This window comes from Anopheles coustani, chromosome X (genome assembly GCF_943734705.1).
Source record: "Anopheles coustani chromosome X, idAnoCousDA_361_x.2, whole genome shotgun sequence".
Taxonomy (NCBI): domain Eukaryota; kingdom Metazoa; phylum Arthropoda; class Insecta; order Diptera; family Culicidae; genus Anopheles; species Anopheles coustani.
Window position 1 is genome coordinate 14,543,825 of NC_071290.1, and position 15,735 is coordinate 14,559,559.

Genomic DNA, 15,735 nt, shown 5'->3' on the forward strand with positions numbered 1-15,735 from the left:
ACGGGCACAGGGGGGGAAGGTCCGGACGTCGCGTCCTGGTGGGGTGGAAAATCGCTCCGCCTCGCGCAACACCGTGTCTCCACCGTGACAGCCGTTTTTCTTTGTTCTGGTAGTGGGACGCCAACAAGACTCCAGTCCGCGCAGTCCGGAGTGCCAAAACACCTGCCAGCTTCAGAGCTTCGTCCATCAAGCAGGTGCGATCCCGTAAGGTGAACTCCATTAGACCCCCGTTTTCGGCGACGAACAGAGGGTCCAGCTCATATCCCGTTCCTGGATCCCGCGAACCCGATTAGTATTGATTTTGGCGAACGTCAGACGACCGGAGCAGCGAATAAAATAAGAGAAAGAAAAAAAAAACACACACACAGTGCGAGATGCGTCCCAGCTTCAGCAGGCGTCAGTGAGAAGTCCCTTTTGCCAGTGGGTGGGCAAACAGTGACAGTGTGTGACAAGGACGGAAAGAAAGAATGGATGCTGCGAAAGGCACTCGGTGTCCGTGCGGGGGGGTGTGAGTGAAGACAGAACGGCGTTTTGGAGTACCTTCGTATGAGTTCGGTAGCGAGACGAGGGAGCGGGGAATCAACCAAACCGGAGCGGAGACGATGGCAGGCCAGGACTCGTACGGCTTCGTTGGGACGTGGGAGGTAAGAGCGTTTGCCATGCGGATTCCTCGAACGTCAACATGCAGCCTACGACTCACCAACAACGCGCTACCTCTTTGTTTCAGATACTGGAGTCGCATCTCGACGGCACCGGGGAGAAGCTAGGTCTCGAAGGGTAAGGCTAGACCTCCATATGGCTACGGATTGTTTGTGCGTGAGTGCGTGTGTGTAAGTATGTGTTTTTTTTCCTCCAACTCCACAGCATCAAGTTCCGCCTGGACGAGATGGGAGATATCATATGGTACAACGATCTGATCAACACGAACAGCCGGAATGGTGGTGGTGGTAGCGGTGGTGGTGAACCGGACGGTCAGCACCGGTGGAGCTCGGCGCTGGACGGGTCCGCCTTCTGCCCGATCAACGACTCGGCGGCGGTACTGTTCAGCTGCGAGACGTTCGAGATCGTGGAGCTGTCGTCGAACGGGCCCGGGCTCATCTTTGGCGCGTACACCGGCCACAGCATCGAGTTCCGGACGAACCTGTACAACCCGGGCGAGCGGATGTCGCTGCGGTGCGACGGCTGGTGCGAGCTGCTCTGCCAGCGGGTGAAGGACGACCAGTCCGTCGGCCAGGAGGAACCGTTCACCCTCATATCCGTGCTCGACGACGGCAACTTCTGTGATGTGACTCTCAAGAGTTGTGATAACATGATCGTAAGTTCCCTCAGACGTCCTCCTCGTCTGATTCAAGAGACGTAGAATTAAGTCTCTTACACATGTTCACCATTCTGGCATCTTCTGAACATATTCTGCGTACAGTGATAGCGCGAGGATAAACCATACCGGAACTCCTGAGTTCGTATCTAGAGTCCGCAACCTCGCGGTATTTCTTCTCCTCGGTTGATAGGTTTCAGTAGTTCTCATTTAGAGGCAAGTCCCTCTAGCTCTTCTATGAAGTTATCTCATAGCTTCAACGAAAGGCGGAACTCTTTGTCCGTGACACAATTCTAATACAGTCCAAACCTGACCTTGCTTAAGTAGTACCAGTTTAAGCATCAGAACTCCGGTTTATCGAAACTAACTGACGCGGCAAAGTCAAAAGTGTAGCTCTATTTGTCTGATACCTCAATGAAAGACAAAATTATTTGCTCGTGACACAATTCTATTCCTCTCAAAAGCTGAACGTGCTAATGAAGAACCATTCTAAGTCTTAGAACTTTGGTTTATCGGATCTAACTGACGCCGCAAAGCCAAAAGTGTAGCTCTATTTCTCTGACACTTCAATGATAGGAAGAACTCTTTGTCCGTGACACAATTCTATTCCTCTCGAAAGCTGATCGTGCTCAAGAAGAACTATTTGAAGTCTCAGAACTCTAGTTTATCGGATCTAAATGAGGCTCTGATATCGCTTATTCATATCTTCCTCCTCGTTTGACGTTCCAGTACAATGTTCACTCGCCGATACTGCGTCTGAATGGGTTCGACTGTAGTAGTATGACAGCCGCCTCGACCTACCAGCATCTGGCCAGTCGTTTTGAGTGTGCGGAGCAGGCGCAGGCACTCGCCGCCGCCCATCCGCCACTGATGAAGATGTCGTCGGTGCCGTGTGCCCGGACTGCGCGCACTAACAGCAGCGCCGCCAGCCCGTCCCGTGCGTCCGTGCTCGGCCTTGCGCCCACGTTCAGCGTCAGCGCGAGCGCCACCCCGAGCATGCACGCGACCGGTGGCGGCTCGATGACGATCCTCAATCCCAACTTCCTGCTGCCGCCGACGCTCGAGCCGTACAACCTGTCGCCGAAGCAGCTGACCCACATATCCAACTCCTTCAACTGTTTGGCACCGAGCGCCGGGGGAGGAGACGGTAGCGGCAGCGCTGGATCAATCTTCCTGGACGTACCGAAGCGTCACCAGCAGGCATCCTGCTCCGACTCGAATCTGAACGTCGACCGGAACGTGTTCTACTTTCCGGACGCGGTGCCAGTTTGCCGGGGCGTCAAGTTTAAGCCGCCACCGTCATCGCCGTTTCGGGCACGGAGCCCGTCGCCATTTCCGATAACGTCGTTGGAAACGCCACCCTCGTCACCGCTCACTCCACTGTCGGTGCTGGGCAACATTCCCTCGAAGCTGCTGGCGACGATCCTCCACTGGCTGTACTGCGAGTGTCTGCCGGAGCAGCTCGACGAGGACTCATGCATACAGCTGATAAACATGTGCGAAAGCACGACACCGCTGAGCCGCATGATCGAACCGTGCAAGAACTACCTGAGGAACATCCAGCTCAAGAAGTGTAAGTGCTGGTATCATGCTACCCTTGCCTGTTGCCACTAGTTCATCCCCTCACATTGCTCCCATTAGTTGTCATCGACATCATCAACGATCTGCACGACAGTCTGAACCACCTGATCCAGATGGTGAATCCGGGTACCATTTCCCACAGTCCCTGCGTCCTCTGCCAGGTGTTCAAGGAGGGCGTTAAAGAGTGTCTCACTGGTGAGTATTGCTACCTATTACCGAGTGGCATAAGAGATTTGACCTACTGGTTTTGGATATCCTCACCGCAGCGATCGTAAAGCTGCTGCAGTTCTGTAACATCTTCACCAAGGACGCGACGACCTTCACGCGGCAACAGCGACACGAAATCATCAAGTACGTACGCACCCGCATGCCGATCTATCTGTCGCAGGTGCACCAGCTGCTGCAGAACGTCAACCTGGTGCTGGGCAGTCTCACGCAGGAGGACCGCAACGACCTGGTGTCTTACCTGGTGCCGGAAATAACGGGCGCACTGGAAGTCCTCAGTGCGGCCGTGTCCGAGATTAAACTGTCGCTCGAGAAGGTGTGCAAGGATTTGAAGAGCTCACAGCAGCAGCAACAGCAGCTTTCGGACGGCGGAGCCCAATGTCGGCCACCACCATCCGGAGGTCGAATTGGTGGTGGTGGTGGTGGTGGTCGCACTGGCCAACAGGGAACTCGGTCGGCGGAGCGTACGGCTGCGAGCAGGGCGCGTACGCGTAGTGCCGCCACCGACCAGACCCGCCTCGGTCAGAGCTCTTCCGAGTCCGACCTGAAGTTCTTCCTGTACATGTACGAGGTGAAAAAGATGCGCGACATCTATGGGCGGGTGACGAGCACGCTCGAGGTGCTGCTGCACAAGAAGAGCACGTTCAACGAGATGAACCTGCTGGACCAGCATCAAACGGTGCGGCGCAACCTGGAGCAGCTGGCGGTGGAAGTACCGGCCGCCATCGGGCAGCTCGAGGAGCTGTGCGACACGATCGACGAGAAGATCGGCTGGAAGGAGTTTAAGTTTTGCTTCAAGTTTCTCACCAGCCAAGTGGTAATGTCTCCAAAACCCGGAACAGGAGCTAGCTTGAATGCGTATATAGATTCGGTAACGTGAGTCAATCCAGTGTGAGTGAGGTGTAGTGGAGAGTCAATTCTTTCATTTACCCAGGATGGATTTGTTCACTTAGAATGATTTAGCTCACTTAGATCCATTGGCTCACTTAGAATGGTTTGACTCACAGGACTGATTTGACTCACTGAGAGCGATGTGCCTCATTTAGAATGGTTTGACTCACAGGACTGATTTGACTCACTGAGAGCGATGTGCCTCATTTAGAATGGTTTGACTCACAGGACTGATTTGACTCACTGAGAGCGATGTGCCTCATTTAGAATGGTTTGACTCACAGGACTGATTTGACTCAGAGTGCAACAGTTAAAGAGTTAACCTACCCCTCACCAACTCTTGATTAGTTTGCACTTTACTTGTTGGAAGGAGTTACTCTAAAAACTGAGCGCCTATTTTCCGCTTTCACAGAATGGTATTGTCTCGAAGCTGTTGGAGCATAAATCTGCCTTAAACGATGCGATGCTATACGTGAGTTGTGGCGGCTGGAGGTATTCCCGTAGCTCGTACCTAACCAACCGTGCCCTGGTTCCTATTTCTCTCGCAGATCTCCAACCTGGTGCAGAAGGAACAGTTCACCGGTGCGCTGGTCGAGCTGGGCTTGCTCGATAAGCGCAGCGTGGAACCGGCAATACTGCACGAGTGCGCCAAGAGACGCTGCACGGTTCGGTCGAGCGGCCAGCGGCAGCTGGAGTACGCGACGGTCAAGGTGAACCTGGTGCAGAACCTCTGCGAGCCACCGACGGCATCGCACAGCAGCCTCTCGAAGAACGCGCTCAAGCTGCTCCACTCGGGCCAGCTGGCGGACATGGAGTTCGAGGTGATAGTGTCGCTGGCGGACCATCAGAACGAGAACGTCGCCTCCACGTTCGACTTCAGCCCGGACGATAGTCTGCCGCTGAACGGGGCTGGTGGTCAGTCCGGGTCGGGTGGTCGCACTGGCCGCGCGATCCTGGCGGACAACAGCAACACGGCGGTCGAAATGGACGTCGGCGGCAGCGGCACGAGAAGCACCGGCATCGTCAAGGGCTCGCAGTCGCACTGCTTTAAGGCGCACCGTGTGATAGTGGCAGCCCGGTGTGACTGGTTCAAGAAGGCGCTCATATCCGGCATGCAGGAGGATATTAATCGGTACGTACGATGGTGTTACGCGTCAAACTCCCAACCAACTCTAATACTCCTCTGGCACAAACAACACGAGTAGTTGATAAGCTTGGCCTAACGCACTTTGAAGACTATCCGTGGAGACCTTATGTTTGGAAAAGTTATCTCGTGGCTCGGTTAGTCCTATACTATAATATGCTTGGTGTCCAAATGAGTACCCTGAATTGTCACGATCAAAAGTAAGGCAACTCGTACATGCCTGTTCGATCCTATAAGGGTCTCCCACCAAGCCAGCTTCTAGGTCTTACTTCGTTCGAGATAACGATCAGCCTATTAGTAATAAACAAAACGGCTCCAAAACCCGGAACAGGTTCTGATCAACTCCAGACATTTTTGGAGCCAGCTCCGGAGCTGTTGGAGCGCCCCGTAGCATCATTCACTAGTACCTATGTTCTGGATAAATGTGACGGCTGATTGGCTACTGATGGGCTACGATCCCCTGCTTGGGAGTCTTTGATATTTCAACACTTTCGCTGGCCGATTTGACTCCCAGAAGAGTTGAGTTTTATGAAGCATTAGGCAAGATTTACTCATTTGAATCTTTAAAAAAAAAATTCATTCTGATTAATTTTTAAATCTTCATTCAAAGATCACTGAATCTCAAGATTCGTTCAGATCCATTAATCGGAATCTCAATAACCCAACTCTAGTTTCCAATCTTTTTCTTTCACTCATTTTCTAGGAGTTTTCCTTTCCTATTCTAACCATGAATTTATTGAGCAGCCTGGCCCCATTTCAGCTATCTCGCCAATCTGCTTGTGTTTATTATAGCTAAGATTATATTATAGGGGTTCCTGGGGTAATACGCTCCCCTTAAGGAAAATTATTGAATTTACAATTAAGTGATTGTTGATTTTATAAATTTGTTTGGTTCATTAAGGTTAAACCTAACAACCTGTTAGGGAATGTTTGCCTTTTTTTGCTAAAACAAAGGTAAATCTCTGATTTCAGTAAACAGAATTAAGCTGGCCATGTATAAAACCAACGATTTTTGCACAATTTATTCCTTCGCGGAATGGTTAGTGGTTTCATTAACCCCTTCATAGGCGGATGGAATTTGTACTGCTTTGCCTTTTGCTTTTGTTTCTACTTTCGTACGTTTCGTTTCAAACACGTTCTGGTGTGTTTGTGAACTTTTATTCACATATTTGACCCTAAACGATGCGATTGAACCAAATTGCTAATCCCAATAACAAATAATACATGAGCCACCGCTAGTTTGCGTTAGTTGCTAAGCTGTATTGCATATAGCCTAAGAGATCCATTAGTAAAATCAATTAGGTAATCAACTAACACGGCTTCCAATCTTTGCAGCAAGATCATCATCTACGACACCTCGCCTGTGATATTCCGGCGGCTGCTGCTGTACTTGTACGGCGCCCCGGTCGACAAGTCGGTCGGCGTCGACCAGCTGTGCGAGCTGATGCTGCTGGCCGACCGCTACTCGGTCGACAATCTGAAGGCGATCTGCGAGGAAACGCTGGTCGCCTCGATCGACAGCGACTCGGTCATCTGCCTGTACGGCATCTCGGATCGGTTCAACGCGGGCACGCTCAAGGCCCGCTGCCTGTCGTACCTTTCGCAGCACAACGAGCTGACGCAGCGCGACATCTTCCAGGAGCTTCCGTTGTATCTGCAGGTACACGCGCGCGCGAGAGAGATAGAGCAAGACCGAATCCAAAACAAACCTTCACGCCGCTCAACGTCGTTTGCGTTTTTTTTCCTTTTTCTATTCTGCAGAACGAAGTGCAAGAGCTGATCCGCTGGTGTGGCCGGGCTCCGGAGCCATGGTGCGATCGGCTGGAGCGCTCCCGGTCGGAGCGGACGCGCCACTGCCTGAAGAGCCCCTCCAAGGCATCGAAGTCGTCGTCGTCATCGAGGTCGCGCAAATCCTCCCCGTCGTTCATGTGACCGTGATCGCGCAGACGATACGGTGCGGCGGCGGCTGTGGTGCCCTCTGGGGTCGGCAACCCCAGCGCGGCCGCATGAACCGAACAAACCATTACATTTACAACCAGCTGGACAAGGGATTAACTTTAAGTATTTTATTGTTACCGTAGGTAGAGATTAAAATTTTGCGCGAACGGACTGCAATCGGTAGCTATTCACAATATTTTTCGAACGGAAGTGTACACACACACAAAGACACACACACACACACAGCGAACTGGGAGAGCGTTAGTGATTATCCTTCAGGAGTTCTTCTTTGTTTGTTTTTCCTATTCCAAGCCAACATTGGCAGACTTCTTCTTCTTCTTCTTCTTGGCGTAACGACCTCTTGGTCATGCCTGCCCGTTAAGGGCTTACGAGACTTGTTTCCCTGTTGTACGTGGATAGTCAGTCCTCTCGTACAGGGGAGGGTCCGGTCTCGGTTGGGATTCGAACCCTTGCCGTCGAGGTGCTGAGCCTCGGCGCTCATGGGCCGATTTTCTAACCGGCGCTACCGCTCGGCTGTCGCGGACCCCTGGCAGACTGCTCGAACGAAATACTAAGCTACACTCTTTTTACAAATCTTAGTGTAATTGTGTAATTCACCTCCAATCCCCTACATTCCACTTACCACTATCGAGATGCATCAATGGAAACTGATATCCGGCTAAAAAGCTGACGTCTGCAGATCGTAGCACCACGCAACACACACGCGCGCTTTAACACTAGTTGTACCAGCGCATCAGTTTGTTCCAAATCTGGTTTCCAACGCATTGATTTATCGAAAAAAAAAACTAAACAAAAAAGCTCTTGTCTATTTAGGTCAACGTGTGCATTTTGCAAATTTTTGAAAAGTCGTTTGAAAGATACATTTGTACTCTTTCATATGATGTTTCCATTGTGGCTTTTCTCACCGCGCTAACTCGGTGTAAAGAGAAAAAGATCGTGTGTTTTTCACTTCCGAAGGAAAACCGATAGCTTAGAATAAAAACAGTACACTAAACTTCCATTTCGAACTTTTTTGCACGTAAAATGACGCGTAAATGTCCCAAATGTTGTCTGAAAATAAAAACTATCTTGATTAGACACAAAGTTAAGAAAGGCCCAAAAATACTTGCGTCAAATTGACAAACGTGGTATGATTAGGCATGTACTTTTGCTTGGTGTAATTAGTGTTAAAGGCACTTTGAGCAGAGTACGGAGTTAGTAAAACATAAGGTAAACTTTAGAACACCTTTGCATTCCGTTTATCAAACGAGATTGTGGTCGGTTTCGGCTGTTCTAGGGCAAAGGGCATTGTATAGATTAAACTTGAACTGATACGTTAAGTGAACAGACAGCCAGCCGACAGTCCAGGATCCTTCTTAAAAACTGTTTGTTTGTGGGATCATGTCTGTTTGTCGTGCGTTTGTGTGTGTGTGTGTGTGTACGTTTTCCAGCCATTCTGAGGCCCTGAAAGTCGATTGGTGGGGTAAGGGTAAGGTTTGTTCGACGATTTACTTCGACCTTTTGTTGCTCGCCGTAGCGCCCTATTTCCTTCGCGTTGTAGCCGTGGAAATTTGGTTCCGGCAGTACCGATTGTACCGATCGATCGATCAGATGCTAAAGATTCATTGACGAGATAATTCTGTACCGAATAATAAAATGTTTTCCAATACTGTACGTTGCGTGTTCACTGTGATTGACATCGTAGGCATTTTTCTATGTTGAGCGCGGAGTTTTAAAAAACCAAAAAGGCAAAGGGTGGCTTAGCGAAAAAGAATTGCCGACCCCCGAGATTTGTCGATTCCGTTTGTATTGAACTTCCAAAATATACGTGTCATATACACCCACAGCGTTTCTGGCGTTTCGTATCATTGCTCCAGCAATCTCGGTCCGGTTATTATGATGAGTGATGAGATTAACAATTCTTTTTACCAAAGATTTAATACTAAATATGACTATAATTTATGATTAATCATTAATATTGATAACAACTTTTTACAACTAATGAAAGGTAATGATAGCCGTGGCAGTTCACGTGTCAAAGATTTGAATCAGAGTGAGCAATGATGATTCACTCTTTTATAATTTAAAACGTATAAAATGATTTAATTGTCGTCGAGGAGATTTGAATCTTTAACAGGGATTCGAATCCCAAAAAGAAAGAATGAGTGAGTAAAAGAGTTGCTAGTCATCCTAGAGATTCTTATCCCAAGTAGAGATTCGAATCCCAAATAAGGATTCCTAAATAAGGATTCGAATCTCAAGAGTGAGTAAAAGAGTTGCTAGTCGCCATAGAGAGTTGAAACCGTATTTGGGATTCGAATCACAAATAGGGATTCGAACCACAAATTGTATGTGTATTCATATATAGTTCGTATATTAAACCCCAGTTTGGGATTCGAATCCCAGTTTAAGATTCGAATCTCAATGGCGACTAGCAACTCTTTTACTCACTCTTGGGATTCGAAACCTTATTCGGGATTTAAATCACTACTTGGGATTCAAATCTTCACTTGGGATTCGAATCTCTATGACAACTAGCTACTCTTTTACTCACTCATTCACTCTTTTAGGATTCGAATCCCTGTAACAAAAACTATTCATTAGGATTTAAATCAATCATTCATTAGTAAGATTCAACTCAATCATTCATTCTTACTCAGTGCGCACATCACTAACAGATGCTGTAAAAGTTTCAAACAAACACAAACCCATCGAGAAGCAGAACCCCGGTCAGCGAACCATCGATTAAACAGATGGAGACGCAAGCAATGGTGCGCTACAGCCAACCTCAACAACGATCTGACTTAAGGGTTGCCAAATAGAGGCAACTAGAGTTCGCCGATGTGGTGGAGAACATGCCAGAATAGAGCAAAAACCTATATAACGCTGTCCAAGCGATGGAACGTCTGGGTGGAACTAGGCGCCTCCATCGTAGTCGCATGTAAACGACACTCTTTGCAGCTGAGTGTAACCCTTTTGGAAGATGCTTTAGCGTAAGCAAGGGTTTCCCCGGGGTAGGTGAGGGAAAATTGCGGGACAGTCGGACGAAACACTCCATTGGGAACCTAAAAACATTCACGATCACGTTGCATCGGAAAAGCAAGACGCGTAGGTCCAAAAAAGAGATGGGAGAGCTCGGGAGAGTCTGAGATCTTGGAGATGGAAATGTGCATACGGAGCTGATAAACTTTTTGGTCTTGGGCACGGGATGTGGAGGAGTGCGCGAAGTGAGATGCACCTAGCGGATTGAAATCCATCCAGAGAAGCCCGTTATCTTGATCTTGGTTGCGCTCTCGTGACCGGTTTTATCTAACACAGCTCCGAATGCGAGATAACGCTGGGGGGTGGCGAGCATCTTCCACGAGATAAAAGTGTTGTTGTTGTTGGCGAGCGGACTGACTGCGCATGGGCGTAACCTACTTGTTCCCGGTTCGGAGGTAGATAGTGTGGAGCTCGGGCTGAGGGGGAGTTAGGGCATGCCAAAACCGGACCTATGGCTGTGGTAGACTTGACGTTTATGGTGCTGGAGTTGAGGTGCCGTCTGACACGAACGGAACGCCACTCCACACGGGTGATGTCTTAAATTCCCCAATATTTCTGATGAACTCCCTGGTGAGATGTACCAGACGGTGGTTTTGGGGAAAAACCTGTGCCAAGCGTAAGGACTTGTGCTTGGAGGGGCACATCCGATGGCCGTATACCTATTCGTGGCCAGCCGTCGCTGGAATCCACTTAGGTATCCTACCCAGGCCTACTCAGAACAGACATACCAGACCCTGCATAGGTAGGGGTGGCCCTTTTTAAGGGTTTTTTTTTGTGCTCAGAACTCGCCGCTCGGAAGACGGGACCTTCGCTCCCTTCTTGGGTGAGAGTCCACTCTCTCTCTCTCTCTCTCTCCCTCTCTCGCTCTCTTCCGGCCAACCGCAGATACTGGAAGATGAAGACACACACCGTTTCGCTCGCGTGAGAGTGACTGTCAAAAGGAATGAAAAATAAGACAGAGCAGCGGACACACACAGACACACACAGCGGCGTGCCGTTGCGCACACGAAGCACGAAGACACACAGGCACGGCCACAGCCGCACACGGTCGGCTGTCGGTGTAGAGAAGGGCCGCGCACTCGAAAAGGGCCAAGCCAAGGCAGCGGAAGCCAGTCAACCAAACCAAAACCAGTCAGTCAGTCAGCCAGCCAGCCAGCCAGCTAGGCCAGTCCAGCAGTGCAAACCCGCGCCAGTCGGTCGGTCCACACTCCCGGGAGGGTTGACAACGCGTACCGCGGGTGTTCTCCCCAAACAGCAAAAAAAAAAACCCCCCCAGTCGCGACTTCCAGCTCCAGAGCTCGGGACGTTTACATAATCCGCGATCCGTCGGTTTCCGTGCGCTTCGGTGCGCCGCGGGTTAGTGTTTGTCAGACGGGGTGCGGGGGTGGGGGAGGGGAAGAGGAGCCTCATTGTTGTTGTTGTTGTTGTTGTTGTTGTTGTTGTTGTTGTGGTCGTTATTTGTGCGTGTTTCTCCCCTTCCAAAAACGCGTGTGGTGTTCCGTTTCCGGCGATTTCCTCAAAAACAGCATTCAGTGTCCAACACAAGCAGAAGGGGGGGCAGGCAAGGACAAGGCTCGTTTTGCGGACATTGTGTACGTGTGTGTGTATGTGTGTGTGCCCATCCATCGGTGCATCCGGACGACGTTTCCGCAACCAACCTCCGAACTTTGTGTACGGGAATGTGAGCTGCTGCACCAACCTCAATCTCTCCCTGTGTGCGTGTGCGTGTGTATGTGTACCCTATGTATGTGAGCATCCAGCTCGCCCTGTGCGCACAATGACAAAATGGTGAGGGAGCTGGCCTGCCTTATTGTTTCTAGGAAACCTCTCTCTCTCTCTCTCTTTCCTTCTCTCTAACACACACTCTTCGCTTTACGATGGTAACCAAGGGGGGCTCCAAGGGGGGGGGGGGGGGGGGGGGTGAATCCTTGCGGAATGCCCGGTACCCGGAACGGTACCGGAACGATGGGGCCAGATGATGACGCACGCATGTGTGTATGCGTTTTTTTTTTTTGCGTGCGGCGCGTTTGGAGAAAAGTATGTTCGGAAAATCTACCAACCGGAGAGAGGGGGGGGGGGCGGGTTTTCGCATTTCTTACACGACGAAGACGGACGGGGGTGGGGGGTTGTTGTTTGCGTAAGCGCGTGGTCTTCCCTCCCCCTCCTTCCTCCTGTCCACCCTGCCTTCAGTGACGTCCCACAGTTTGGTGGAAATGACGGTCGGACGACGGAAAAGCTGCAGCTTCTCAAACCCCCGGTTTTGGAAAACCCATCGAACACAACCAACGGGGGGGGGAGCTTGCCTCGTTCGAGCTGGGTACGAAGTTTTTCCCGGCTAGAATAACCATAAGAATCCTCCTCCGAAGGAAATCCGGTGGTCAAAGCGAACGATGCGACCAACTTTGGAACAACCACCCTTTCTACGGCGAATCGGACCAGCTTCTTCTTCCTCCTTCTTTTGTTTTCAAGGAAAACGGTTCCGTTGGAAGGCTTTTCTCCCCGTTGGAAAAACCCAGCGCCATCTGTGTCGCTCGACAGTTCGCTGCAATCTCGGCGCGGGTTCCGGTTTTTCCTCGCTGTCAAGGAGCACAGGTTTCGAGCCGATCAAAGATTAACCATTAAGCAGCATTTCCCTCCACCCCCCCCCCCTCCCATCCCTGCCTTGTTTGTTCAAACCCCCTTTGCGAGCCGCTTTCCTCGCCATAAAACATGCAATTCGATCCAACAAGCTGCTCCTTCGCTCTTTGCGTGCTCGTGGTGCACGTATTTATTCATGTCCAGATCGATGCGGCCACTCTCGGGCCCGCACGTCAAGGACGAACCCCGTTTGCCATTTGGAAAATCTGTCTACAACGTTTTTCGTCCCCTCCCTCCCTCCCTCGTGGGTTTTCTTCCCTGCCTTACTGTCCCCAACAAAACAAAACAAGAAAAATAAAAGGGGAGGAAATATGTTATGAAATAAGAAACAGAATGGGATGACTTAGGGGGGACAGGAAACGGAGAAAGAGAAAGAGAGAGAGGGAGAGAAACTGAGATAGAAAGTGTTCAATGGGAGAGGTTCCGTGAAGGCGAAAGAGGATCCGCCTGCGGCTCGGGGGCGATCTTATAGGTCATGTAAGATTGCAAGCAGGTAATTCGGGAATCGGTGCATGTGAAAAAAATATATGTGTGTTTGAGTTTGTGTGTGTGTATGTGTGTGTTTGTCATGTGCAAATGGCGTGCAGCGTTCGTCTTTTCAATCATCCGATCAACCCTCGACGCGATGGAGGCGCATGGTGCCTCTCGCAAACCCTCCGCCACACACTCGCGCACGCACACACACACACACACGCAACTTCAATCAACCATTTTTCGAAACGTCAAAAAATAAGAAAGCAACAGCAACAACAAAAAAAACATACCTTCGATGCGCCTTCACGATAAGTGACTTCTCCTTGACGCTGGGGATATATACCGTATGCGTCATAATGTTGTAAGCACCATTTAGCAATAACAAAATTTTCAAAATATTCTCAACAATTATAAGATGACTTGATGTGAGTTTGAATTTGAGTTTTAAGATGTTTTCGTCTTAGGAAATTCAACATCAATTCTTACATCGTTCAACCCGTAGCTCCCGAAAGCGGTTGGTAATTATATGAGGATGTTTTTTTTCGAGTCCTTGACTTCATCCCACAATCTGGCTTTATGATCCTCCTTCTCGTAAAGGGATTGACATTGAGTTCCTTTCCCATTTTCCTCATCGAACGAACTAAATTCCGTTTTCGATTTTCTTTTCTACTGATGCGATAACCATTAGAGTCCAAACTGACCACGGATGCCCAGTAGATACATTGGTACGAGTTAAAGATTAAGCGAATGCAAAGAAAGTCAAGGATCTGTATGCCCAGGTCAAACAGGAACCATACAAAGTTTCGATCTACATAACGGAATGTTTCAAGGGGTAAACAGAAAGTTTCATTGACACAGGGGATGGTTGAAGACGCATCGGGGACTTTGCAACCACCCTGGGGAATGTTTCAGACAGCTAGGGGACTCGTGCAAACCCACCGGGGAACTTTGCAATCGATTAAGGGAGTAGCTCATCGTTTTTGTAAGTCAATGATCTTCCAATCGTTAGTAAGACATTTGAAAAGCGTTTTTAAGCGTTATTTTCAACTGAAATACTAAAACATTTTCTTATTGTTTACCCTTTTTATTGGGGGATGTTATGGTATTTGTGCAAACAAAAGATCCGTAGTAGCAATCATGAAATGCCACACTGATGGGTAGCATTCGATGCAAGGTTCTCCATGTTTACCGTACCGAATCCGTTACTTGACAAACGAGTGTAAACAAATGGATGTAAAAACCGAAGATACCAATTTTAATTGAATTAATAGATGAGTAAAAATACACAGTAATTATATTTTCTTGTGTGAACGTACCGGTGCGGATCAAAGTAAACAAATTACAACAAATGAGGGCTTTTGTGAGAACTTTTACCCTATGTGTACGTGGATCGTCATTCCTCTCGTAAAGGCATCTGAATTTTACTGTTGACATAAAGATGCTATCCGCTCTTGTAATAACGCAAAGTTTTACCAAATTAGAGTAATGAACATCACTTGTTGCAACTAACTGAGCAAAAAGTAAACAAACAAATCTCATATTTGACATAAAAATATCAGTCGAAAGCAAATCGTAGCCTGGTGCCGATTTTCTGACAGCAATAGTTCTGTCAAACGCGATTTGACAATATCCTCAAAAATCTAAAGACAGTAATACTGGTCAACTAACCGGTTGCAAAGCTCCCTGGTGGGTTTGTACGATTCCCCTAGCTGTCTGACGTATTCCCCTATATGATTGCAATCTTCTCTCTTCCGGTTGAAAATATTCCCTATGCTTAAAAACAAAAGAAACAAGCTTGCAAGCAACAACCAGTCCATTACACAATCTTTAATCATCTCTTTGAGAGATGTAAGTTAATTTTCTAGTAGCTGTCATCCTGTGAAGGAAAATCTCTACGCATATAAATATTGTTATCACAATAAAGCTTCAATTTCCTTAAAAAAAGAAATCCTCTATGTTTTAAAATGTTATAGATAGAAAACCTCTGTGTTAGTACGATGGTGCAAACATCATTACGCGCACGGTAGAAAGGATGTTTCGAATTTCTTGAGACAAAAATTATGGAAAGAGAGCGACCATATCCGGTGAGACCGGCAGAGAGAGAGAGAGAGAGAGAGAGAGAGAGAGAGCTGGGAGAGAGAGAGAGAGATGAGAAGTGGTAGATGGCGAGAGAGCGCAGTATCCAGGATACAGCCGATGATGGGAAAAGATGAGAAACTGACAGAGAGTGAAAGAAAATTGCAAAGCAAATGCAGCGGGAACAGGGGGCAGGTGGGAGGAAAGAGCCAGACAGAGGGGTGGAGATAGGTGAAGGGGTAGTGGTGTGGAGGTTAGAGCCTTGGTTTGACATTGGAGTCCTATGTCGAGGCGACGTCCCGAGCTAGCTGAAATGAAACCAGATTCGAAAGGACCTCAGGACCTTTCTCGAGCCCACGTTCACTCATAAAGAAGGGAAGAGACCTGGGAGCCTGATTACCGGACGAATTGC

At 48.9% G+C, this 15,735-nt stretch overlaps 1 protein-coding gene across 1 annotated transcript; it reads left to right on the top strand.

Moving 5' to 3' along the window:
* LOC131269198 (uncharacterized) lies at positions 1 to 7,127 on the top strand. Its single transcript, XM_058271535.1, has 10 exons — positions 1 to 644; positions 728 to 777; positions 865 to 1,315; positions 2,045 to 2,888; positions 2,957 to 3,091; positions 3,163 to 3,938; positions 4,425 to 4,484; positions 4,561 to 5,144; positions 6,492 to 6,816; positions 6,918 to 7,127. Exons 1-10 carry the CDS (start codon positions 603 to 605, stop codon positions 7,086 to 7,088), a joined length of 3,438 nt encoding a protein of 1,145 aa, XP_058127518.1. The 5' UTR covers positions 1 to 602; the 3' UTR covers positions 7,089 to 7,127.
* Positions 7,128 to 15,735: the final 8,608 nt, after the last annotated feature.